Here is a 26,778-nt window from a genome sequence, read left to right on the forward strand (position 1 = left end):
CTCCTCGAATGAAGAGGAGGTGGAGGGGTATATATAGCCTCCACACAAAATCCAACCGTTACACACAGTTTTCCAATCTCGGTGGGACCGAATCAACAAACTCGGTCGGACCGAAAAGGTAAACCTAGTGACTGTTAGAGATTTTCGGTGGGACTGACATGCAACTCGGTAGGACCGATATGGTTAGGGTTTGGGCATAACGTAATCTCGGTGAGACCGATTACACAAACTCGGTGAGACCGAGTTTGGTAATAAGCTAACCAGAGAGTTGGTCAGGCAAACTCGGTGGGACCGATTTGCTCTTTCTGTGAGACCGAAAAGTTACAAAAAGGAAACACTGAATTTACATTGCAATCTCGGTGGGACCGATTCGCTCTTTCGGTGAGACCGAAAAGTTACGAAAGGGAAACAAAGAGTTTGCAATCCCATCTCGGTGAGACCGAGATCCCTATCGGTAGAACCGAATTGCTAGGGTTTGGCAGTGGCTTATGACAAATGAAACTCGGTGGCGCCGGATAGAAAGAATCGATAGGACCGAGTTTGGCTTAGGGTTTAGGTCATATGTGGATATGGGAAAGTAGTTGAGGGTTTTTGGAGCATATCACTAAGCACATGAAGCAAGAGGCTCATTAAGCAACACCTCATCCCTCCTTGATAGTATTGGCTTTTCCTAAAGACTCAATGTGATCTTGGATCACTAAAATATAAAATGAAGAGTCTTGAGCTTTTGAGCTTGAGCCAATCCTTTGTCCTTAGCATTTTGAGGGTTCCACTTTCACATCCATGCCATGCCAATCATTGAGCTTTCCTGAAATAATCATCTTGGAATAGCATTAGCTCAATGAGCTATATGTTGTTATGAATTACCAAAACCATCTAGGGATAGTTGCACTTTCATTAGGGCATAGCATTGTAGGGAGTACCAGTACTGTGATCACTCAAGCAAGTTGTCTGGCATCGACATGACCCTACACTGCTGGTATGTGTCTCGTAAGTCAAGCGGCGTGCTGTAGTCATCATCACCTGTCCACTTCCCGCAACACATATTCGCTTCTCCATCTTTGTCCGCACATAATCTCGTCCAATCTTCCATCCCCGCTAAGGCACCTCCCCCCCTCGTCTGAAACCCAAGCACTAACAATGGCAGAACCGAGCAGCGTCCGCCAAAAGAGTGGCTGGAATTCGCTCCCCACAGAGGTAATCAAGCTCATTGTATCGCGTGTGGACAATCTCAGTACCATGCCGCTCGCCGCGTGCTCGTCGGGGTTGTACCGTTTACTCAAAGCCCTCAGGCCAGAGCTTTTTAAGCCAGCTCCTTGCTTGCTGATGCCGCCTGATCTTCAGAAACAGTGTGTCACCCAGCATAACGATCGTAGGGTGGCGAGCATCAACCCCCTTGACTGCGATCCGATCCCCATCAGCCTCAACTACATTAACAGTATGTACTGGGTCGGCATGAACACGTCTTGGATGGTGCTCGTCGACGGTCGCGGCAGCTGGATGCTCGTGGAGGTCTACACCCGGCGATTGATCCCCCTTCCTTCGATTAACACTGCACTGCTTTGGCACCGCGGCCCAGAATACTCGGAATCTTATAGTAGCCAACATGATACCAAGTTTGATTTGCTTAAGGTTGTAATCTACCAAGTGCCCACAAGATCTGCGAATTATAAAGACTTCAGGCTAATTGCATTCTTCAACCGCGGTCTCGCCTATCTGACAGGTCACTGCGGTAAGTGGATAAATCTGCACGCCCATCGCAGGATCATACATCCTCCATGGTTCTCTGATGCCATTGAACACAAGGGCTTCATTTACGTTGTCGGCTCCTTCTATGGCTGGACAAATTGCTGGCCTACTCCAGTCATCACTACAAACGGCTGTTACAGCAGTATGTTACTTTCCTATGATATCATGATGGCTTGCTTATATTACTGTCAACATTTTTTGAAAAAATATTCATGCTCATAACATGTTGTTCTTAAGATTGACTAAACCAAGAGCCCTTTTTTATTTGACTCCAACTTGATATGATGTTGTAGGCCGCCTGGTGTCCCTACCCTTCCTAATCCCAGAACCTTTCAAAGAAAAGCGGCATGGCAGTTGCAGGTGGTTCATGGCTCAATCAGACGACGGCGAAAGATTGATGATCGTTTGCATGTACCGGACGTGTTGTTTCGCGGAATACAATCACAGTCACTGCAAGGTCTTTGAGCAGGATCCCAGCTTCTCTGGGCCTTCAGGAATTTTTGACTGGAGGCTGGTAAGTAGCCTTGGTACACGCTCTCTGTTTTTCAGACTGAATTATCCGATTAACCAGGAGATAACCGACGGCAAGGATCATGAAGGCAGCGCGGTTTCGTTCATCAGGCAAAACTGTGTGTACACAACGTACCATGCGTCTCTGCATGCACCATACCCTGATATGTGCCACCACGCTCTGCAGCCCAAAGTAGCAGAGAGGGTCGCAAGTATCAGACTTCGACCTGCTGGCTGGAGTTTCCCCCGTCAGGCACCCATCTGGTTCAAGCCGTCAACCAATCTCCACAGCTTAATAAATAGTAACGTCTAATTGAGCCAGTTAGTTAGATGCGTACACTTGGTGTAGTAGGATCTTTATTTAGTTTGATGCATACACTTGTTCTTTTTTGGTATCCCTTTTGTAATGATGACTGATGTTTGGTTTGGAAGAGAGAGCTGCGTCTTCACTCTTCTGGCCTGCTTACTGCTTCTGTTGCACCCCCAGCCCTGGTTGCTGTTGCTGCTGTTTTCAATGTATAATCAGTAGTATATTTCATCTGTTGGTTGAATAAATGTGTTGTTAGAACGACAAACACAATGTTTTGGAAGTCGTTGCACGGTTCGATCCTTTAGTGCCCCGTACCGTACGTAGCGCATACTATTTATCATACGGAATACATTTTTTTAACTCGGAACACATTTTCCACTTGTTGATAACATGCAGCCCACTGATGAAGGCCCAATAGAGAAGCCCATAATTAACTGGAAGGGAGGCTCTCACATGAATCCGGCTCAAGTACATGCTCATGGTCCCCTAAACATAAATAAGTAAATAAATAAAGCTAAATGCTGATGCACCAGTTCTTTGGGAAAATAGGTAGCCCAGTATTTCTTTTTGAAGAATACCCAAGCTAGGCCTATTTGTTTTCTCCGAATTACTGGGCTGCAAATCTTTCAAGACGAGGAGGGATGCATTCCGGCCTGGCTTAAGAGTATGGTCAATGTTTGTTAAAAGTAATATCAAAAGGGTTGAAAATTCCAAAAAAATTATAGCAAATGGGATATAAGTTTCTTTTTTGTTTTTGTTCTTCACTGATATCTTATACGTATTTCATTGGATTTAACATGACATAGTACTAATTTATTTTTAAATTTGTTTTAGTATGGCTATTAATTTTTGGATTAAGAATATTTCGTTCCCCAGCAAAAATTTGCGAATTTTCAAAATTTCCCACATATTTAGTTAATTTTTTGACCCTGGTACTGACCAGAAAATGGCCAGCAATTCTAAAAATAGAAAACGGGTTGTACTAAATTCCATATGAATTAGAAAATGAGTAAAAATTATAAAAATAATAGCAAATGGGCTATACACGCCACAGATTTCGAGGCTGACTTGTTTACGCAATGCTTTGTCACTGAACACACGATTCTAGCAGCAGTTAGTGTTGGATGTCCATCCAACGGCCGGCGTGCTTCTTAATTCTCTGGTCTTCCTGCTCCAGCCGCCTAAACTAGCGCCGGCGGGACTGCCTGCTCCCTCCTCTTGTGGCCCGCTGTGATGTCACGCAGGCTTCCCCGGCCCACCCTACTCCCTCCGTTGGCCTGGCCGCACGCAATCAACTGCCTCCTTATTACGCGAAAAAAATTATTCCTCCCACTGACATCTGGGGTGCACCGATTCGGAGGCTGACCTGTGGGCCTACTAAGTTGACGCGTACGCAGGGCTTGTCAACTTAGTCAACAAACGATTCTAGCAGCAGTAACCGTTGGATTTGAATCGAACGGTCCTGCTGCTTCTTCAATCGCTGCTCTTCTTGCACCAGCCGCCCAAACCAGCGCCGGGGAGACCACCTGCTCTTGCCTCCAGTGGCCGGCTGTGCTGCCGATGAGGCCTCATCGCCCCCTACTACTCCCACCGCTAGCCACGCCCTGCGGCGACGGCAGCCTCACATCGCAGCCGAACCAGTGAACCCTCGTACTCCTCTCCGCGTGGGCATCCACTACCGCATCTTTCCCGGCTCCGCGTCGTCCCCTTCCTAGGCCTCGCCGTCGTCCACCGCCTTGGTGCTCTCGGCGCGGCGTGGTCAACATGGTCAACGACATTCCATCGGAACAGTACTGTACGTGGAGAGGCTGACAACTGGGTCCATGGCCACAGCCTAATTTTTTTGTGATTTGCCAAGTAAGTCGCTTTGTCAGACCTGTTGGGCTGCAAATCTTTCAAGACGAGAAGAGATTTCATTCGGCTGGCCGAGAAAATGGCCCATCAGTAATGAGAAATGGGTTGTACATTTTTAAAACACATCAAAACGGCAATTAGTTTCAAATATCTTTTTTTCATTTCGAGATTTGAAATTACATTAGTTTTCATGCGTGGAGAATTTGTTGGATTTTATATTGATATACATTTATTTTTAAAATCAGTTTGAATGTGAGTCGAAATTTCGGGATTAAAAACAGTTCGGACCGCACCGAAATATGCAAAATTCCGTATAATTTTTTAACTGTGGCCACAATATGGGCTGTAATGCTAACAAAAAGAATATGGGCTCCAAAAAAACCTTAATAATTAGCAAATGGGCTGTAAATTATTAGAAATAATGGCAGATGGGCTGTATGCTGTTTTCCACAGATTTGAGGCTTTCCTAAAAAAAGGTTGACGCACAAGCAGTGACTGTTGGATGGCCATCCAACGGCCGTCGTGCTTCTTCAATCTCTGCTCTTCCTGCTCCAGCCGCTCAAACAGGCGCCGGCGGGACTGCCTACTCCCTCCTCCCCGCGGCCGGCTCTGCTGCCGCACAGGCCTCACCGCCCCACCGTACTCCCATCGCTGGCCTAGCCATCCCTCTACTCAGCCACACCTGCTGTTATTCTCCAGCGACGGCAGACGAACCAGTAAACCCTCGTACAGTCGTACTCCCCTCCGCGTGGGAAACAACTGCCGAGTCTTCCCTGCCTCCGTGTCATTCCCTTCCTAGGCCTCGCCGTCGTCCACCGTCCTGGCGCTCTCGGCGCGGCCTGGTCAACATGGTCAACGACCGACATGCATCTGAAGTGGACTTTACGTGGAGAGGCCGACAGCTGGGTCCACGGCCGCACGCAAGGAAATGCCTCCTTATTACGCGCAAAATAATGATTCCTCCACCTGACATCGGGGACCCACCGAAAGGGCCTCTGTATTTCACGAAAAAACGTTACCGCCACTGACAGCTCGGACCCACCAGCTATATCTTCGCACACAAGGAAGTGCCTCCTTATTACGCACAAAAAACGAATACTCCCCCTGTTAGCTGGGACCCAGTATAGTGGCAGGCTGACTTGTGGGCCTACTAAGTTGACGGGGACGGAGGGCTTTGTCAACTTAGTCAATATGCACGATTCTAGCTCCAGTGACCGTACGATGTCCATCCAACGGCCGTAGTGCTTCTTCAACCTCTCATCTTCTTGCTCCAGCCGCCCAAACCAGCGTCGGTCGTGCCTCGTGCTCCTGCCTCCCGTGGCCGGCTGTGATGCAGCGGAGGCCTCACCGCCCCCTACTACTCCCACCGTTGGCCAGGCCATCCCTCTACTCACCCACACCCCCTATTATTCTGCGGCGACGGCAGCCTCACACCGCAGCGAACCAGTGAACCCTCGTACTCCTCTACGCGTAGGCATCCACTGCCGCGTCTTTCCCGGCTCCGCGTCGTCCCCTTCCTAGGCCTCGCCGTCGTCCACCGCCCTGGTGCTCTCGGCACGGCGTGGTCAACGTGGTCAAGGAACGGTTTCCATCGGACGTGGACTGTACGTGGAGAGGCTGACAGCTGGGTCCACGGCCGCAGCAAGGAAGTGCCTCCTTATTACATGCAAAATAATTAGTCCTCCACCTGACAGCGGGACCCATCGGACGGGCCACCGTATTTCGCGAAAAAACGTTTCCCCCTGACTGCTCGGACCCACCAGCTACATCTTCGCATGCAAGGTAGTGCGTCCGGGTAAAAAAACGATTCGCCCCCTGACTACTGGGACCCACCGGCTACATCTTCGCAGGCAAGGAAGTGCCTGACAGTCGGGACCCACCTGGTCGAAGCGTACTACTGTTGTCATTCTGGTCGCGAACGTGTACGTACATACTGGTCGATGTAGAGGCGCACACGTGTCGTAGTAGAGGCGCACACGTAGCATGTACACGTACGTACAGCGGCCAGGGTGCAAGAAAGAAAATACGGCCACGTATGTGTACATACGGGCGGGGTCTCGAACGCCTACTCGCGCATACGTACGGCCAGGGCTCGTGTACATGGCTGGGTCGGAACGGAGAAACAGCGTTGTCGTCGTGTTCATGGGGACGCAACGGAATGTGTTGTGTTCATGGGAAGGCAACGGAATGCGTCGTGTTCATGGAGAGGCAACGGAACGCGTGGGAGACAATCGGCTGGGTCGGAACGAAATGCGTGGTCGTGTTCATCGGGAGGGCTTGGACGGAACAGGCGATGGAAACGAGGCCTGGCGTACCGCACAACGGAGGAAACGGACCTCCTATGTTCGGAACGGGGTCCTATTGATCGGGAGTGGTCTGGCGTACCGCAAAACAGAGAAAATGGACCTCCTACGGTCGAAACGGGGTCCTGTTGATCGGGAGGGGTGTGGCGTACCGCAAAACGGACAAAACGGACTTGTGTTGGAGCGCTACGGTCGAAACGGGGGTCCTGTTCATCGGGAGGAGTGTGGCGTACCGCAAAACGGGACTCCACGAGATACTGTTCATCTCCACCGTCGACCCCCTCCAGCCTCCACAAGTTACTGTTCATCCACCGTCGACCTCCTCCAGCCTCCACCTGCGACTGTTCATCCATGGGCTCATGTTCATCCAGCCTCCACCGCGCGCTACTCCACCGGCTACATTCAACCAGCCCTCTCCATGGGCTCCTGTTCAACCACCCCTCCACGGGCTACTGTTCATCCTGCCCTCCACCGTCTACTGTTCATCCTGCCCTCCACAGGGTGGTCCTATTCATCCAGCCCTCTACGGGGTCCTGTCCATCCAGCCCTAACCGACTCGATCGATCGGGGTCCTGTTCATCCAGAGGCAACACCACGGGGTCTTGTTCATCCACCCCCACCGGGAACTGTTCATCCAACCCCCCCCCCCCAACGCTCATTGTTCATCCAGAGGCAGCATTGATCGGCTTCAGTTAGCAGCAGTAGCGAAGGAATCGCTCGATCGGGTTCAGTTAACAGCCATCGATCGATCGCTCGGATTCAGTAACGCGTAGCCTGTAGTGCAATCGCTCGGGTTCAGTTAGAGCCCAATGCCTCGCTCGGGTTCAGTTAGAGCCAACGTCTCGCACACACGCACGTACGTGTACGAGAGAAACGTGCATCTCTCGGCCCCCAACCTCCCACCGTAACCGGGAACTCCCCGAAATTTTCCTCGCCCTCGCTTCTACCATGGTTTTTTCTGTCATGGACGGCCCAAAGAATGTCATGCAGCTGCGTCTCCGGCCTGCCCAGGACGAAAAGCCCATTTTCTGTCATGATTTTTCGTCATAGAAGTAGGAGCCCACCACATCTATGATGATACCGGGTTTTGTCACAATTATCGTCATAGAAGTGTCATATGTATGACAGGAAAAATTTCGTTCGGCCCAAAATGTCACAGATGTGTCTTTTTTTTGTAGTGGACGCCCTCGATGCCTATGACATGCTTCTTCTTTGCAAGAGTGTGCAACTTCCTCATGCCAGCATGCCATAGCCTCCGATGCCAGAGCCAGCATTCTGAAGCTTTTGCTAGAAGACATACGGCAAGCTGTGGTCCTGTTGAGAAATCTACCACGTACAAATCATCTTTCCGATACCCTTCAAAGACTAGAGACTTTTCAGATTCCATTAGAACAAGGCAACGATATTTTCCAAATATCACAATCATGTTTAAATCGCAAAGCATTGAGACAGACATTAAGTTGAAACCAAGGGATTCAACAAGCATCACTTTATCCATGTGTTGATCCCTTGAGATTGCAACTCTACCTAGACCCAATACCTTGCTTTTACCAGTATCAGCAAATGTGATGTGACTTGTCAGATGGACGTAAAGTTGAGTCCATGAGAAGACTTCGCTTGCCAATCATGTGATTACTACATCCACTATCAATAATCCATTCTGAAGCAGCTGGTGTCATACCCTACAGTGCAATTAGGGGGATAGGCTTCACGAAGAGAATTGTGAAGCATAAACATTTGACGAGCAAGTGGATTATGAAAGCTTAGATCGAGGTTAGGACTGATAGGGCAAGTAGCAAGCGACTCAGGAACAAAATACATAATAAGACCATTTGGGCATTTGATCTTGCGCCCTACAAGATGTTTAAGGTCCCCAGCAATAGCTTCAGACGAATTTGATTTTCGGCTGGAGACCCTTCCCTGCAAAAGAGAGTTAAGCTTTCTTAGCCACCCACATCTTCAAGGGTGGCTTCGAAGCAATGAGTCTAAGTGCAGCATCTGAGAACTTTGGCTTTGAAGCCCTAGCAAATAGTCTTGCAGGAGGGCAATAGTACTCATAAGAATAAGCAGAGTAGTTCTTGGTCTTATGAACATGGCAGTTTGATGAAATGCGCTCATATTCATAGGCCTGAGTATGGTTTCCCTGCAAAACATTTGCGTTTGTGCGACTCAGGTGAGTCCTCTGTCTGTATGAAGCCTTTGGACCATATGAAGCCCGCGGTCTGGGGTTTGTCTTCTTCACTTATGGTGTCATGACGACATACACAGGAAGATTTTCCAGACACTTTTTCGGCACCCAGACTTTCTTCATAGGTGGCCCATACCTGCAGTTAGTACCAATATACTTGGCAAACACTTCACCATTCTGATTCTTAAACAGTTTATAGTTTGCATCAAAGGATTCATCAATAACAATGAGATTAGCACAAGTGAAGCCAGAAGGGTGGATGGATCCATTGAAGGTTCCTTTGCAGCAACCCATGTGGTTTTGGGATACTGCTCAGATTTCCAGTAAGAGCCATCAGCATTCATTTTCCTTTCGAACCCAACACCCTCTTTCCTAGGGTTTCGGTTCAGGATCTGCCTTTTGAGGACATCACATAGTGTCTGATGCCCTTTGAGACTTTTGTACATCCCTGTTTCAAGCAATGTCTTCAACCTAGCATTTTCATCAGCAATAGCAGTAGCGTCCTCAGCAGAGGGGTTAGTTACCACATCAACAGTTGAAGATATTGCAACAGTAGCAGCAGTAGAACATCCAACAATAGAAGTAGCATTATCACGCTCAATGCATTTAAGACATGGTGGTTCAAATCCTTTCTGAGCGGGACTGATATGTTTGGCGCGAAGTGACTTGTTTTCCTTTTGAAGATCTTCATGAGCCGCTCTCAATTTCTCAAGATCTTGCTTCCTTTGAAGATAATCATACGAAAGCTTTTCATGGGTTGTTGAGAGCGTTTCATGACGACTTTCAAGTTCCTCATACTTAACATGAAGATTTTTTATGTCTTCAATTAAGGACTGAGATCGAGTCATTTCAGCGTCTAACAGGTCATCGCTTTTGTCTAACAGTTTTTGAATATGTTCCATAGCTTTCTGTTGTTCAGTTGCAATTTTAGCAAGTGTTTTGTAGCTGGGTTTGGAACCACAATCAGAGTCATCTTCACTGGATGTTTGATAGTGAGTAGTGCATGAGTTTACCTTGGCACCGCGTGCCATGAAGCGGTAGGTGGGAGAGGAGGTGTCCTGGTCATTAGCATCGGCGTCGGTGATGAAGTCATTGTCTTCAATGTTGAAGATGGACTTGGAAACGTAGGCTGTAGCCAGACTTGCAATGCCAGAATCGGACTCCTCCTCAGACTCCTCCTCCGGCCCCTCAGAAGCAGACTCCTCCTCTGAATCCATTTCCTTGCCAACAAATGCACGAGCCTTGCCAGATGAGCTCTTCTTGTGTGATGAAGACTTTGATGAAGACTTGGAAGAAGACTTTGAGTATTTCTTCTTCTTCTTGTCGTCAGAATCATATTCCTTGCTCTTCTTCTTCTTGTTGTTCTCATTGTCCCATTGCGGACACTCAGAGATGTAGTGGCCAGGTTTCTTGCACTTGTGGCATGTTCTCTTCTTGTAGTCATGAGTAGAAACTTCATCATTCCTTGAGCTAGATCGTGAAGACTTTCTGAAGCCTTTCTTCTTAGTGAATTTCTGGAACTTCTTCACAAGCATAGCAAGCTCCTTTCCAATGTCTTCAGGATCATCAGAACTGCAATCAGATTCTTCTTTAGATGAGGAAATAGCTTTTGCCTTCAAAGCACGAGTTCGCCCATAGTTGGGACCGTAGATGTCTCTTTTCTCAGAAAGCTGAAACTCATGTGTGTTGAGCCTTTCAAGTATGTCAGACGGATCGAGTGTCTTGAAGTCAGGGCGTTCTTGAATCATCGGGGCTAGGGTGTCAAATGAGCTATCAAGTGATCTCAGGAGTGTCTTGACGACTTCATGCTTGGTGATCTCAGTAGCGCCGAGGGCTTGAAGCTCATTTGTGATGTCAGTGAGTCGATCAAACATGAGCTGAACATTCTCATTGTCGTTTCTCTTGAAGCGGTTGAAGAGGTTGCGAAGGACACTGATTCTTTGATCTCTCTGGGTTGAGACGCCTTCGTTGACCTTGGAGAGCCAGTCCCAGACTAGTTTGGATGTTTCTAGAGCGCTCACACGGCCATACTGTCCTTTGGTCAGATGACCACAGATGATGTTCTTGGCAGTGGAATCCAGTTGAACGAACTTCTTGACATCAGCAGCGGTGACACCTTCACCAGCCTTGGGAACGCCATTCTTAACGACATACCAGAGGTCGACGTCAATGGCTTCCAGATGCATGCGCATCTTATTCTTCCAGTAGGGATATTCAGTTCCATCGAAGACTGGGCACGCAGCAGAGACTTTGATTATCCCTGCAGTCGACATAGCTAAAACTCCAGGTGGTTAAACCGAATCACACAGAACAAGGGAGTACCTTGCTCTGATACCAATTGAAAGTGCTAGTGATCGACTAGAGGGGAGGTGAATAGGCCATTTTTATGAAAGTCTTCAAAACATGGAAGTTTCGAAGACAAATGATAGAAACAAACCTATTACCATGCAGCGGAAGGTAGACTACACTAAGCAAGCCATAGTCAAATATTCAATGAGATGAAAGCACAAAGACTAATAGCAGCCAGGCAGTATAGATCAGGATGGAAGATAGTACGAAGCCAAATAGAACAAGCAGTCACACAGTGAAGACAAATAGATAATGCAAACAGGCAATGACTTCACAAGGACCAATCTGCAAATAAAGAGATGGGAAGAATAGAACCAGTGGCTCGTTGAAGACAATGATTTGTTGGACCAGTTCTAGTTGTTGTGACAACTGTACGTCTGGTTAGGGAGGCTGAGATTCAACTCAGAAGACCGCGTCTTCACCTTATTCCCCTTGAGCTAAGGACACCCAGTCCTCGCCCAATCACTCTAGTAAGTCTTCAAGGTAGACTTCCAAACCTTCACATACTTTGTTCACCGGCAATCCACAATGACTCTTGGATGCTCAGAACGTGACGCCTAACCGGCTGGAGGATTCACAGTCCTCAAGTGCAATAAGTCTTCAGATCACACAGACAGGAAGACTTCAGTGATGCCTAACACTCTTTGGCTCTGAGTGTTTAGGGCTTTGTCCTCACAAGGAAATCTCTCTCAAAGGCTTTGAGGTGGGTTGCTCTCAAACGACAAAAGCCATACACTAACTCTGAGCAGCCAATAAATTTATGGTGTAGGGGGTGGGCTATTTATAGCCACTAGGCAACCCGACATGATTTGTCCGAAATGACCCTGGGTCACTAAGAAACTGACACGTGTTACCAACAGTCAGATTTCAAACACACACGGCAACTTTACTTGGGCTACAAGCAAAGCTGACTTATCCAGCTCTGGATAAGATTCGCTCTCATTGTCTTCGCTCAAAGACATAGGATTTTGGTTAAGCATCACTTTAGTCATTCTGACTGGTTCACTTGGACCCCACTTAACAGTACGGTGGTTCCTATGACTCAACAAAGGCGAAAAAGAACGACGAAACAACTAAGTCTTCGCGCTCCATAGTCTTCACGCGATGTCTTCTCTTGTCATAGTCTTCAATATGAATGTCTTCATACATTTTTAGGGGTCATCTTTGGTAGGAAAACCGAATCAATGACGGACTTCTACCTGTGTTATCCTGCAATTCTCACAAACACATTAGTCCTTCAACCAGGTTTGTCATCAATACTCCAAAACCAACTAGGGGTGGCACTAGATGCACTTACACCCTGCCTCGTGGACAGCCCGGAGATCCACCGACGTACTTCTTCCTCCTATATATATCCATATACCCTAAAAACTTCGGGGAGCAGAATAGATCGGGAGTTCCACTGCCATAAGCCCCCGTAGCCATCGAAAACCAATCTAGACCCGTTCCGGCACCCTGCCAGAGGGGGAATCCCTCTCCGGTGGCCATCTTCATCATCCCGGTGCTCTCCATGACGAGGAGGGAGTAGTTCTCCCTCATGGCTGAGGGTATGTACCAGTAGCTATGTGTTTGATCTCTCTCTCTCTCTCTCTCGTGTTCTTGAGGTGGTACGATCTTGATGTATCGCGAGCTTTGCTATTATAGTTGGATCTTATGATGTTTCTCCCCCTCTACTATCTTTGTAATGGATTGAGTTTTCCCTTTGAAGTTATCTTATCGGATTGAGCCTTTAAGGATTTGAGAACACTTGATGTATGTCTTGCGTGGGATACTTGTGGTGACAATGGGGTATTCTATTGATCCACTTGATGTATGTTTTGGTGATCAACTTGCGGGTTCCGCCCATGAACCTATGCATAGGGGTTGGCACACGTTTTCGTCTTGACTCTCCGGTAGAAACTTTGGGGCACTCTTTGAAGTTCTTTGTGTTGGTTGAATAGATGAATCTGAAATTGTGTGATGCATATCGTATAATCATACCCACGGATACTTGAGGTGACATTGGAGTATCTAGGTGACATTAGGGTTTTGGTTGATTTGTGTCTTAAGGTGTTATTCTAGTACGAACTCTATGATAGATTGAACGGAAAGAATAGCTTCGTGTTATTTTACTATGGACTCTTGAATAGATTGATCAGAAAGAATAACTTTGAGATGGTTCCGTACCCTACCATAATCTCTTCGTTTGTTCTCCGATATTAGTGACTTTGGTGTGACTCTTTGTTGCATGCTGAGGGATAGTTATGTTATCCAATTATGTTATTATTGTTGAGAGAATTTGCACTAGTGAAAGTATGAACCCTAGGCCTTGTTTCAACGCATTGCAATACCGTTTGTGCTCACTTTTATCATTAGTTATCTTACTATTTTTATATTTTCAGATTACAAAAATCTTTATCTACCATCCATATACCACTTGTATCACCATCTCTTCACCGAACTAGTGTATCTATACAATTTACCATTATATTGGGTGTGTTGGGGACACCAGAGACTCTTTGTTATTTGGTTGCAGGTTGCTTGAGAGACCATGTTCATCCTACGCCTCCTACGGATTGATAAATTTTAGGTCATCCACTTGAGGAAAATTTGTTACTGTCCTACAAATTCCGCACTTGGAGACCCAACAACGTCTACAAAAAAAGGTTGTGTAGTAGACATCAGGGATGCAGACAACTGATCAACATGCAAATGTTGATTTTTTGCCTGCATTAGCTCAACCAGACACAATTGAGACAAATATGCAAAATGTCTAAAAACGATACAGGTAACCAAACACGTCCCTGTAAACTTGGAAGGGATGTGTGTGGAAGCACTAAAAGTACGCTACATCTGAAAAAGGAAAATAAAAGAGTGCACTGTGGGTATGATGTCCATCTTCTCCCGTTCGCTTAACATGCCCGATCAGGCATATACAAACAGGTGACAATAGTAGTACAATACAATAATCGCCAGCGTTTAGAGGGTCAAAGTGGTTGTCACCAACGTGCAAAGTTAACTGGTGTGCTTCGGACACATCACGTTAACGAGACAAGGATCCCAAGTCTGAATGCCAGGATTAAGCTGAATTCCGTCTCCAGTCTTTTCACTCTGTATACTGTATAATCTATACTGATTTTGAATTTGCAACGGCTACTACCGTACTACACCATGTTGGGCCTACCCTAACACAACTATGTAGTCTGTACTGCTGCTGAATTTGCAACGGCTACTACACCACGCCAAACCTACCCTAATACGGCTAACAACAATTCCCTCTCCTGACTATATCGCCTTTTTTCTTTCTTTTTGACACTAATAATAATTTGGATTATATTCATTTAGAAAAACTAGTCCAAAAGAAATATCCACAACAAGGGTAGTTGTTCCCTTTTCGACAAAAAAAACCCTTGATAAAACAAGCATATCTTAGCCTAGAAGAAAATCGTTCTGAATTGAATCCGGCGCTGCTCGCTTGGTCATCATCACATTGCTACAGAAGAGCAACAATTGTGTCGCCCACGGGTTAGACTAGAAATCAGTCGATTGTTTTTTTTCGAGTTGGGTCAATCGATCATTTCGAATCGTCAGATCCACATCCAATGGCTCCCAACCTTTCTTCTACCTCCGTCTCTTCTTCTCCAGTCCGCCTTCCGGACCGCCGGCCGAACCGCCTGCGACCACCACCAGTGGCCGGCAGCGCTACCGCGCAGCCTCGCCGCCCACGCCCTCCCCAGAACCGCCCCCACCGCCGGTCTAGCCGCTGCCCCCGGCCATCCCTCTATGGCCGCCGGCGTTGAGGTTTTTTCACCGGCGAAGTGCATCACCGCCCCCTTCAACACCGTCCACCACCGCCCCCACCCTGAACCCTAAGATAGATACTAGGGTTAGCCTTTCGGCGAGCCCTTCCTTCTCCTTCCTTACCTCTGGCTCACTTCGGCAACTCTCGAAAATTGATTGACCCTATTTCAAAATCACTCGACTGGCATTTAGCTAAACTGGTCGCCCACACAGACCTGTAGACGAAAACTCCTTGTTGATGTTGCCATAGTAGCTACCCGCCACGTATGACGAGGTTTGGGTGGAAGAAGCCGAATCAGGCTAGCGTCACGCGGGGGAACTAGTGACCTGGCCCGTGATCGTCCACGGGTGGGAACAACCTACACAAGACGAGGACGTCGGCAACAAGTCGGTAAACAAACCAATACCACGCAACGCCAAAGCACATGATCGACGATGACACTGGCTCACATGCTTCTCAACATCGTCGACCATGCTGCTAAGATGGGTTTGAAGTTGGTGCGACGTGATGCCGCCACCTCCACCCAAAAGACGTCAACACCAAACCAATATATAACCCTAATTTATGCATCGAACACGTAAAACCGGGGATCCCCACACCCCGTTGGCGGAGTAGAAGACGGAGGAGGGGGGCATCGACCTTGCCGGAGGGAGGAGGTAGAGATATGAAGAAAGGAGCGATTTAGGGATGGCAACTAGGTCAGAGAAGACAGTTAATGTTGATTGGGTCTTTCCTAGTGCAGAGCTAACTGTATCTTCTTGCTATTGGCTAGAAACTTACAGCGATGCTTAAACCATTGTAGAAGAAGCACAAAAAGGAATCCAAGTTATACAGTAACAAAAAAGACATTTTTTTAGAAAATATGTATGTGTTGTTTTGGAAGTAATCACCAGAGAAGGCACATTGAAGATTCTAGACATATATTGATTACAAATTGCACTCACTGGGTGTGCTATTTTTTAAGGTCGGCGTATTATATTGGATAGCTAAATGGCCATTGCTGGCAACACACCACCTTCCTCTTCGACAGTTGTACACATATTTATCAACTTCATTTTAGTCGTGTTACATATATGTCACCGTTTTACGATCATATGGATGTTCGGGTGCCTCGGCCTTGTCATGTCGTCCTTAGTTTTACCTATAGACGATGTTGAAGGTATGTCGTATGAGTTGCATAAGGGCACCAGGAGATCAAAAAAGCATTAGAGAGGCGAGGCTAAGCAATGGCGATTGGGTTGTGGAAGGACCTCTAAAGGTCAAAATAAGTTGTAGAGACATCGAGGCTCCACAAGCCTATGTGTTAGGTTTCAGGTCGATGGGATGGATATTGGTGCCACAAACAAAGAACCTGGCAAGTAGGCAAAAAGTGTTCAATGTGGTTACTCAAGACCCAAGTGTTATTTTTTGCTATTACTAAACTCGAGGGGGGCGACGATGAGCAATTTTTTGTACCATGGCATGAGACATGGGACTGAGAAGGGATCACATGGAGGGGTATGGGCGAGCACTACCCATCAGGTTTGTCCCTCTTACCACCCCGACACGGTGGTAGGCACAAGTTTTGCATCAAAGCATCATGTATCCCCCCCCCCCCCTCGCCCCTCCTCTTGAGCCGATGAACATTAGATGCAAAAACTTTGGCTAACTATCATGAATACAATCCAACTCATTGTTTGTTTGTAATCCAAGAATCACACATGAATTTCGGAGAAAAAAGTTCAATCCTGCAAAATCCAAACCTCAGTTAATGAAACGTTCACCCTACAATATCTTCCTAGCCAAAAAGAATATGGAACTGTGGCACCCAACATTTCATTTCAAATCAAACGAAAAAAACTACTTGAATCCCTCCCCTTCCCTACCCCCCTGAATTTCCGAGCATCCCACGTCAAACCGTCCTGACTTTGCAAAAGAATGCACAAAAGCCTGGAAAAAGAATGGGCGAAATTCACAAAAAAATTATACCAGTGACTGGGGACGTGGGACCGGGAAGGGATCACATATAGGGGTTCAAGCAAGCATTGCTCGATGGGTTTGTCTTCGTTAACGTTCCGGCATGGTGGTCGGCACAAGTTTATTAATGGCTTACCACTAACCGTCTTCTTCATCAAGTAGGAGATACTGTTCGCATCAAAGCATGATGTTTCACCCCTCCCCCTCCCCCTCGCCCCTCTTCTTGAACCAACGAACATTAGATGCACAAACTTTATCTAAGTACCATCGGCACCATGTTTCACTTCGATCCAACTCTGTGTTTGTGTTTGCAACGCAAGAATCAGGAATGAATTTCGTAGAAAAAGGTTTGATCCCACCCAAACCTCAGCCACTGAAAGGTTCATCCTACAATGTCTTCCTCAAGCCAAGTAGGAGATGGCACCATGGCACCCAACATTTCATTTCAAATCGAAGGGAGAAGAGTGCTTTTGTTCGGAGCCGGTCTCCATTTCCCTCCCAAAAACGCCCTGCCCGCACGCACCATCGCCGCTGCTCACACACACTGAAAGGCCCCGAGTATGAACGCCAAAACCATAATATAACCACACGCCTGCTTCCCCTCCATCCCCCCCACCTCCTCCCCCGACGCGAACCAGAATTCCTCACGCCCGACCCAAACCCCGCACCGCCGGAGCCCCGAATCCACCCCGCCGATCCGCCCCGAACCCTAGGGATCCGCCCTGATCCGCCGCGGCCCCTCCGCGCCGCAAACCCTAGGGATCCGCGGAGCCTCCGCCGGCGGCGGGGCTCCTCCGCGGCGGCGGCTTCGGCATGGCGGACCTGGTGGGGAGGGCGGTGAGGAAGGCCTTCCCGGGGTTCGGGGTCTTCTCCGGCGTGGTTGAGTCGTACGACGCCGAGGCCGGGTACTTCCGCGTGCTCTACGAGGACGGCGACTCCGAGGAGATCGACGCGGACGAGATGGGCTCCATCCTCGTGGGCGCGCCCATGCCGCCGCAGCCGGAGACTCCCGGGGGTTCCGCCGGGAAGCGGCCTAAGAAGCGGAGGCGGGGGGACGGGGAGTCCCCGCAGGGGAACGTTTCTGTGGTGGCCGAGACCGTAGATGGAGATGGGCTGGCAAACGGGCCTCTGCCTGTGCTTGCAACGCCGGCGAAGGGGGGAGGAGCGGGTGGGGAAAATGGGGAGGCGATGGCGGAGACGGCGGGGAAGAAGCGGAAGATTGGCCCTAGCCCAGTTCGTCGGAGCGCGAGACAAGCGAAGGCGGCGGCATTGGCGGCTGAAATGGAGGCGGCCGCTAATGTAGCTGCTGCTGCAGAGGCTGCCGAGACTTCATCCGCCGAGGATGTGGCTCCGGCTCTGATTGCTGCTACGCCGCAGCAATCTGGGAGGAAGCGTCAGCGTGCAAATGGGAGTGGTCGGTCTCGCGCAGTCGTGAGGGATTTAGAGGATGCTGCGCTGGATAGGCCGCTGCAAAAGCCGAACCTGCCACCTTCGTCACAGGGCCTGGATTTGGAAGGCCTCCCTGTTATGGATGTCTTTCAAGTCTACTCCTGCTTGAGATCATTTAGCAAGCAGCTTTTCCTAAGCCCGTTTGCACTGGAGACATTTGTCGCGGCGCTGCGGTGTAAGCACGTGAACCCCTTGATAGACTGGGTGCATTTTGCTTTGCTCCGCTCTCTGAAGAACCACTTAGAAGATCTGGCCCATGAAGGAGACCCTCCGGCAATACACTGTATTAGGTAAGAGTCTTTGATTCCCTATTTTATACAGGCTTACTAGTTTTAGGTCATGAGAGACTCGTCTTTTAATTATCTACTGCTAATTGCATAGGAATCTTAACTGGGAACTCTTAGACCTAGCAACTTGGCCAATCTATCTTGCCGAATACTTACTGACTCGTGGTTCAGAACTGAGGTATGGTATGAAGCTTACAGATCTAAAGCTGTTAGATACAGAGTACTATTGGCAGCCAGCAACAGTAAAACTCGAGCTGCTGCGCTCACTCTGTGACGATGTTATTGAGATTGAGGCTATACGTTCAGAACTTGGTTCAAGGATGTCTGAGTTAGATGGAAATGATGAGGGCTGTAGAGCTACTGGTTCAAGAAGAAAAAAGAGAGGTTCTTCTGTTGTGGCCCTAGCAGATTCTTCTCAGCCTCCAGAAGGCTCTGATGATATGGATGATGGTAACAGTGACGAATGTTATCTGTGTGGTATGGATGGCAACCTGTTATGCTGCGATGGCTGTCCTTCAGCTTTTCACTCAAAATGTGTGGGGGTGGTGGAGGACCTATTGCCTGAAGGAGAATGGCATTGTCCCGAGTGTTCGATGCAGAAGTACAACGGGTCCAGAAATATGGCAAAGCTTGTCAGAGGAGCAGAGGTTCTGGGAAGTGATCCACATGGACGACTATACTTTGGCACCTGCGGCTATCTTTTGGTGTAAGTCAGTTTAGACTTCCTCCTTTGGTCTTCTTATGTGTATATCTTTCTGAGAGTTCCTTTACTCTGCTGTCATTGTTTAGGCTTCCTAATGACTAGTCAAAGTATTTGTCATAGTTGTATGCTTGAGTACCATTCTGTGTTGATTGTACCATGACATCATCCATCAATTGTTAGACTTTTGTGTCGCAATTACATTCCCACATGCGGTTTATGTTTCACTGTACATCTAGTTCCCATTCCTTTGCACTTCATCTGCTTAATTTGTGCTGTTTATTTCTCCACAAAGATCATCACACTAATTTCTTTTGTTGGCCACAGACCCCCCTGTGCTTTATGTGCCAGTGAGTTCTCATCGTGTCGATGAATATCGCTGTTGCTTGTAGTTTTTTCAGCCGTGCTTTCGTGCGGATATGGGTTCTCATTTTATTCTTTATTATAATAATAGGTCAATTAACTATACAGTTTTGGGGATAAAGCAAGGGAATAACTGCAATACTCTGGTTTTGCAAGATTGAGTTTATTTCATTTTGTAGGCTCCGATCAAGGCTTCGCAGAAAAATGAGATACATATATTGCATAAATGCGATGATTTGTTGTTCTTTGGAAATTGATCCTATATGTTTGCACTCCAGTTAAATGGTTGAATTTTGCACTAATAAATAAATGACCTTATGAACTTGCAGGGTTGATTCATGTGATGTAGACTCTCCATGTCATTATTATGGCCAGATGGATCTTCATTCCCTTATTACAGTGTTAACTCCATGTCATCCGTCTTACAATCCGATCCTAAATGTGATCTCTTTGTTTCGGGGTATTGCAACTGAAACATCTAATATTAACGGGCGATATGAGAACAGCAAGGAATGTAGTACCTCGGACCATGAAACAGACCGCAGGCAGTCATCACTGAAACAATCTAGTGAGCATGAACAGTGTACCATAGAAAAGCATGGCTCTCAACAATTGGATACCGGGAAAATTTGCACCTCAAATTCAGATCAGGATGCCTCACACCAGAGTTATACCCTGAGACGTGCGACAATTTCTCAAAACGGCAATGAAACTACTGCTAATGAGAAGCCCAATCAAACTTCACAACCTAATGCATCTGGTGCCAACAAGGATAGCTGCAATTCTAAGCAAGATGATGTTGGCTTGCATGTTAATGGTTTGTCTGCAGAGAACCAGAAAGATGCATCACCTAAAAAAGAAGCAAGTAACTGCTGTCTAAGTTCTGGGAATGCTATGTATATAAACTACTACAGTTTCGGTCAAATAGCAGCATCGGCTGCTGAAGAGTTAAAGCACAAGCTTTCAGAGAATGAGGAAGGAAAGAAGCATGGCCCGGATGCAGTTTCTTTTCGGCTAAAAACAATATGTAAGAAATATGTTAATGTTTTTGCACTGACTGATCAAAAGTTATCTGTGGAGCTCCTAAAGGAAAAATGTGGCTGGTGCAACTCCTGCCAAATCAGTGGTGGTAGTGATTGCATTTTCAGATTTACTGACGTTAAGTGTATGGAGAGTCCTAAGCCATGTGCTGTTGGTCCTTTGTCAGAAAAGAACAAGGAAAGTCATATTGTCCTTGCTACAGATAGCATGTTGTCAATTGAAAAACGCCTGAATGGTTTGCTGTCTGGTCCATGGCAAAATCCACAATATAGCATGTATTGGCGTAAGGCAGTTCTTATGGCTTCAGATGTATCATCACTGAAGCAGCCTCTTCTCATGGTATAACTTTTTGAATGCTTTGTCCTTATTAAAGGCTTTATTATTTAATCTGCATGTACCAAACTCTCACATGATTATCTCCCAATACTCTGCAGTTAGAGTCCAGTCTGCGACGTGTTGCCTTCTCAGGAGAATGGCAAAAACCAGCAGACTCTGTTGAAGTTGTTGGGTCTGCAGCCCATATCTTGGTCCGTACATCTAATAAGTCTGCAGGTTATGCAATTGCTAGAAAGCCAGGGAGGAAGCCACTTGCTATTGAGCTCAAAGTCGACCTCCGTGATGTTGGTGTTTATTGGTGGAGGGGCGGAACATTGTCCCGTCAAGTGTTTCACTGGAAGAGGTTGCCTCAGTCATTGGCCTGCAAATCTGCTCGGCAAGGTTGTATCTCCAATCTTCTGTCAGTTTCCAGATACACTATTTTCCGATGTATTAAACCTTTGTGACCTTGTATGTCTCAGCGGGACGCAAGAAAATTCCCACCATAGTGTATCCCGATGGTTCACAATTTGCCAGGAGGTCCAAATACATAGCTTGGCGAGCTGCTGTGGAAATGGCACAAAATGTGTCCCAGCTCATTTTGCAGGTAATATATTCTCTTTCTTTTGGGAAGTATCAATAAAATTGGGCCACTGAATTGTTCTTTATGTACCTTCAGATTAAAGAGCTTGAATTGAATATCAAGTGGCCTGAGATATTGAGCACTCTCTCTTCTGCAATTGCAACAAAGGAAACCCAGAAAATAGCAAGATTTTTCAAGAAAGTTATAATTCGCAGAAAACGTATAGAAGCAACGAATGTGGAATATCTACTTGATTTTGGAAAGAGGGAGAATATTCCTCCTGTTGTTGCTAAACATGGAGTAAAATTTGAGGAGCCCTCTAGCGAGAGGAACAGGTACTGGTTGAGTGAAAGTCATGTCCCGTTGAGTCTTTTGAGGGCATATGAAGCCAAAGCAATAAATCGCTCACTTAAAAAGAAAGACAGCGAGGACAGCTCACCTAAAAAGAAGAAAGACACCAATGACCGCTCACGTAGAAAGAAGAAAGACACCGATGATCTTTCTAAGATGAGCGACTTCAGTCCCGAAAAGCCAAAAAGATCAAGATCAGTGTTTGATGACCTCCTGGAGAAAGCACAAAAACTGGAGGAAGCACAAAAACTAGAGGAAGCACAAAACCTCCTAGAGAAAGCACAAAAACTTCCCAGCAGGCTTTGCGGTCAGTGTTTCAAAACAGTAACTGCCAGGTATGTAATTAAGCCAAATGTTCATTTATTCATTTAAGTAAAGCAAGCAAGTCATTAAAATTTCATTGCAAAAGTGTCAGTTCTTTTTTCTTATCCACACTTATGTATTATAATATGGATTTTGCCATGGTTCTTGTTCTTTGCATGTCTTGCTGATTAGGTATGCTGAGTCAGTTACACTTGCCTAACTATTCATCCCTACCTTTTGGATATAATTGTTCAGATAGTACTGTATTGTGTTTATCTGGCAATATCTAAAGAAAGTACTCCCTCCATAAAGGAATATGAGCGTTTAGATCACTACTTTAGTGATCTAAACGCTCTTATATTTCTTTACAGAGGAAGTAAGAAATTTCTTGCATGACTGGGTTTTGCTATGCCTGTTATTAGTATTTGATTTCTGAAGTCTAGGTGATTATCTCCCTCCCTCCCTGAGTGTGTACCAACTTTTGCGGTATGTACAACCATTGCCAATCTAGCCGATGTTGATATTCCTGTACAAGCTACACAGTTGAAATTGCTAATTATATTTAGCAAATACTTTGGCAAAAGTTATTGGTATAGGAATCAGCTTTTAGCATTTTGACTTCTCCTGCAAGGTCATATACTTTGCTTGAAAAAAAAATTGAACTGAAACTGGAAGTACATTTCAGTAGCTTCTGCAGCTTGTTCTCAGTGTTGCCAATATATTCTCTGTTTTGTTGAATGGTACATTTTTTTTGGCTAGTTATTTGACTCTCTCCCTCTTTTTGTCTTCTGAACAGGGAAGCTGTGAACTGCAAATATTGTGAAGGTATTTACAAATTGCAAATATGCAGATTTTTTTTTCTTGTTACATATGTATCATTATAGTCCTTAAGACTGTCGAAGAAAATATATAGCCCTTATTTTGTTGTGTGTGTATGGGATATGCGTTTTATTTTTTGCGGGGCCTTATGTATGTCATATGATGAAAAAAAAGTTCAATTGTTAGGAATTTTTTAGGTGATCCATCATCAAGTATTAAGTTTGGCCTTTTACTTCTAATATTGATGCTTGGAGTTATACTGGGACTCAGCTGCAATATTCTCTTGTTCTATGCAGCACTTTTCCATAGAAAACATTTCAACGTTCCTAGAGGTGCTGTGGATACCGTCTATGTTTGCAACAAGTGCCTAGCTGAAAAGGTCGAGCCGGTGGTGTCTCCACAGAAAAAGGCAGCATCAAAGAAGAGCTCTCCGAAAAAGAAGCAGAAGAAGCAACTACGAAAGAGTTTAAGGAGAAGAAAACAGATAGTTATCAACCTCAAGAAGAAAACCAGACAGAAGAATGGCAAGCCTGGCCGGCCTAGAAAGAATCCATTGAGTGTGTCAAAGAATAAATCACAAAAGATGTCTGACAGTCAACCATCAAATGAAGCCAAGAATGAACCGGTGAAACGCATATCAAAAAGGTTATATGATAAGTACATGAAAGGCAACTCAGATAAATCCGAGCATACAGCAAGCTGTCGTAAGAAGAAGAGGACAGCTTCGCATTACTCGTACTGGTTAGATGGTCTTCGATGGACACAGAACACAGCTGATGAACAGGCAACAAATTTTAGGAAAGCAAGAATTGTTTTTCCATCTGAAGATGTTAAGATTTCAGAAACCAGTCCAGTATGCTGTCTTTGTAAGAAATGCTACAGTGGAGATGCTATTTATATTGCTTGTGAGAATTGTGAAGGTAAGATATGTTTACTTTGATGGTAATGTTAAGAAAATGGTTTACTTCATGCTATGTATCTCCGTGATCTTCAAACAAACTTATAATTGTTCACTTTGACAATTGCATTGGCCAAAAACTCTTCATTATCATTTATTTTAGCCCTGGCCCTTACAAGTGAGCAACAGTTGACCCTTCAATATTTGTCGTGATCCTCCTAGAACAGTAATTATTACTTTCTTTTCCCATGGATTATGTCCTAAGCTATGTGACATATATCCTTTCCTAAGCTAACATTACTTTTGTCTCAGCAAGACAAACAATTGTTTTTGGAATTTGGCTGTGTATTTCATTCACTTCAATTGCTCCTCATACCATGGGAAGCTGTCATAGTTTAAATGATGCATTTCTGATTGCGCTTGTTCTTCCCTGCAGATTGGTTCCATGGGGATATATATTCTATTACCATAGAAAATGCCAATAATCTCATAGGCTTCAAGTGTCATGCATGCCGTCTGAGAGCTGTTCCTGTTTGTCCATATGCACAAGCTAATGCAATTCTTAAGGATCAATCAGACAGGGAAGACACCATTGATAGGTCTATAGAGGACAAGCACAGCAATTGTCCGAAAGATCTGTTCACTTCCAATGATCTGAAAGAGCTTCACACTCATAACATTGGGGAGCTCCAGAGTCATAGCATTGAGGAACAGGTTCCTGATAGTATTTGTTTGGAAGTGCTAGAAGATTATAATGATCTGAAAGAGTCAGACAGTCATAGCACTGAGAGAGAGCCAGTCAGTAATAACACTGAGAAAGAGCCAGGTAGTCATAGCACTGAGAAAGAGCTTGATGATTGTAATGGGTTAAAGGAGCTGGAGAGCCATAACAATATGGAAGAACTTGACAGTCACAGCACTGAGAAAGAGCTTGATGATTGTGATGGGTTAAAGGAGCCGGAGAGCCATAACAATATGGAAGAGCTTGACAGTCATAGTACTGAGAAAGAGCTTGATGATTGTAATGGGTTGAAGGAGCCGGAGAGCCATAACAACATGGAAGAGCTTGACAGTCATATCACTGAGAGGAGTCCTCATGATCATAATAATCTGAATGAGCTTGACAATCACTGGGGTGAGAAAAAGCTTGATGATTGTAACTGTCTGAGTGAACTTGGCAATCATAACAATGTGATAGATCTCAATGAGAACAGTCCAGAAGAGCTTGGTTGTACTGAAGATAGCAAATTTTCTGCAGGAGAAACACAATGTCTGAAAGAGCTGGACAAACTGAAAGATCTCGACAATCTTAACAGTAAAAAAGAGCTTGGTAATCACAACCATCTGGACAAGCTTGATCGCCATAGCAGTCTAAAGGAGCTTGAAAATCATAGTAGTGTGGAAGAGCTTGATAGTCATGACTACCCAAAAGAGCTTGATGATCAGAACCGTCTGAATGATCTTGGTAATCATAAAAATCTAAAAGAGCTTCATAGTGCTCAAAATGGCCAAGTTACTGCAGTAACACATACAGATGGTTTAATAGATGAGCAGTTTAACACTAGAATATCTAACAAAGAAGCCATGATCATGACATCCGAAAGTGATTTGGTGAAGGAATCTATTGCTTTACAATCCAACGGTAGTTCCGTGGATAATATTGTTCCTGCTGAACTGGAGATGGATATTCAGGTTCCCCTGAGCTTATTGACTTTGTAGGATATATGTCAAAAGAGCAGTGCATTCCAGCATGACTCTCCGTGAGCTTGTACTGTTCAGTCTTGCTGCTGCTTTGGTAGAGAATTCCTTCTGATTAGCTTGGGTTGTTGAGCTACCTGACAGCTTAGTTTTGTGCTATAGGATATTACATTGGTGATGCAACCCAGTAATAATAATCTACAAAAAGGAAAAATATATGTTTGTGGATTCATCGTATTTTGGCCATTTCCTTAGGGAAATATGCTGACCTGACAAGCGCAGCATTGGAGCTATTGACTATGCCACCACAAGTGTTTATTATGGTTAACATTCTTGGCTGAGCTGACATAGGAAATATCTGGGCCCCATTTCCTTCCCATGCTTTCTGGTCAGAACTTGTGATTCATGTTGCACTATGAGGTTATGTGTTGATTGGGATGTCTTTGAGTACAAGTGGCTGGTTTTTGGTTGTGCTGCACTTACTCATGATGCACAAGGTGGGCTCCAATTTTGTTTACGTATCTAATTTGTTTGTGTTGAATGTAAACATGTTTCATGCTGAAAAGAAATTAACATTTAACAATTTTCCTTTCCTGCTGTGATGATATAGTGATACACAGAACTAGATCCCATGTTTTTTTTTTGGTCTAGCAAAGGTTCACACTAAGCTCCTGTGCTGGGTCTATCATGTTCTTAGCAACAGGCCAAAAGTGATGAAAATACTGCTGCAGGAATATCGTAGTGCTAGTTTTACATGTATGGTTTTTGTTACCATTATGGGCTCATTAAGGCCAAAGAATGAGTTACGAGTACCATATCATGTTGAAGCAGTGGGAGCTCGTGTTGTTCCTCTGACGATTCAGTGGTTAACATTTATCCATATCATATCAAATCATCAAGCTGGTAAATCCACGGCATGTTCTTCCTATAGCAGATTGTTTCTCCAGCTGGCACTCACCTATGTATCTGAT

At 45.7% G+C, this 26,778-nt stretch overlaps 1 protein-coding gene across 1 annotated transcript; it reads left to right on the plus strand.

Moving 5' to 3' along the window:
- Window positions 1-17,524: 17,524 nt before the first annotated feature.
- LOC125535844 (PHD-finger and DNA binding domain-containing protein) lies at window positions 17,525-26,404 on the plus strand. Its single transcript, XM_048698913.2, has 9 exons — window positions 17,525-18,739; window positions 18,831-19,442; window positions 20,129-21,179; window positions 21,275-21,557; window positions 21,638-21,762; window positions 21,835-22,424; window positions 23,189-23,217; window positions 23,508-24,131; window positions 24,546-26,404. Exons 1-9 carry the CDS (start codon window positions 17,814-17,816, stop codon window positions 25,826-25,828), a joined length of 5,523 nt encoding a protein of 1,840 aa, XP_048554870.2. The 5' UTR covers window positions 17,525-17,813; the 3' UTR covers window positions 25,829-26,404.
- The last annotated feature ends 374 nt before the right edge of the window (window positions 26,405-26,778 follow it).

This window comes from Triticum urartu, chromosome 2A (assembly GCF_056163025.1).
Source record: "Triticum urartu cultivar PI428250 chromosome 2A, HENAU_Tu73, whole genome shotgun sequence".
Classification (NCBI taxonomy): domain Eukaryota; kingdom Viridiplantae; phylum Streptophyta; class Magnoliopsida; order Poales; family Poaceae; genus Triticum; species Triticum urartu.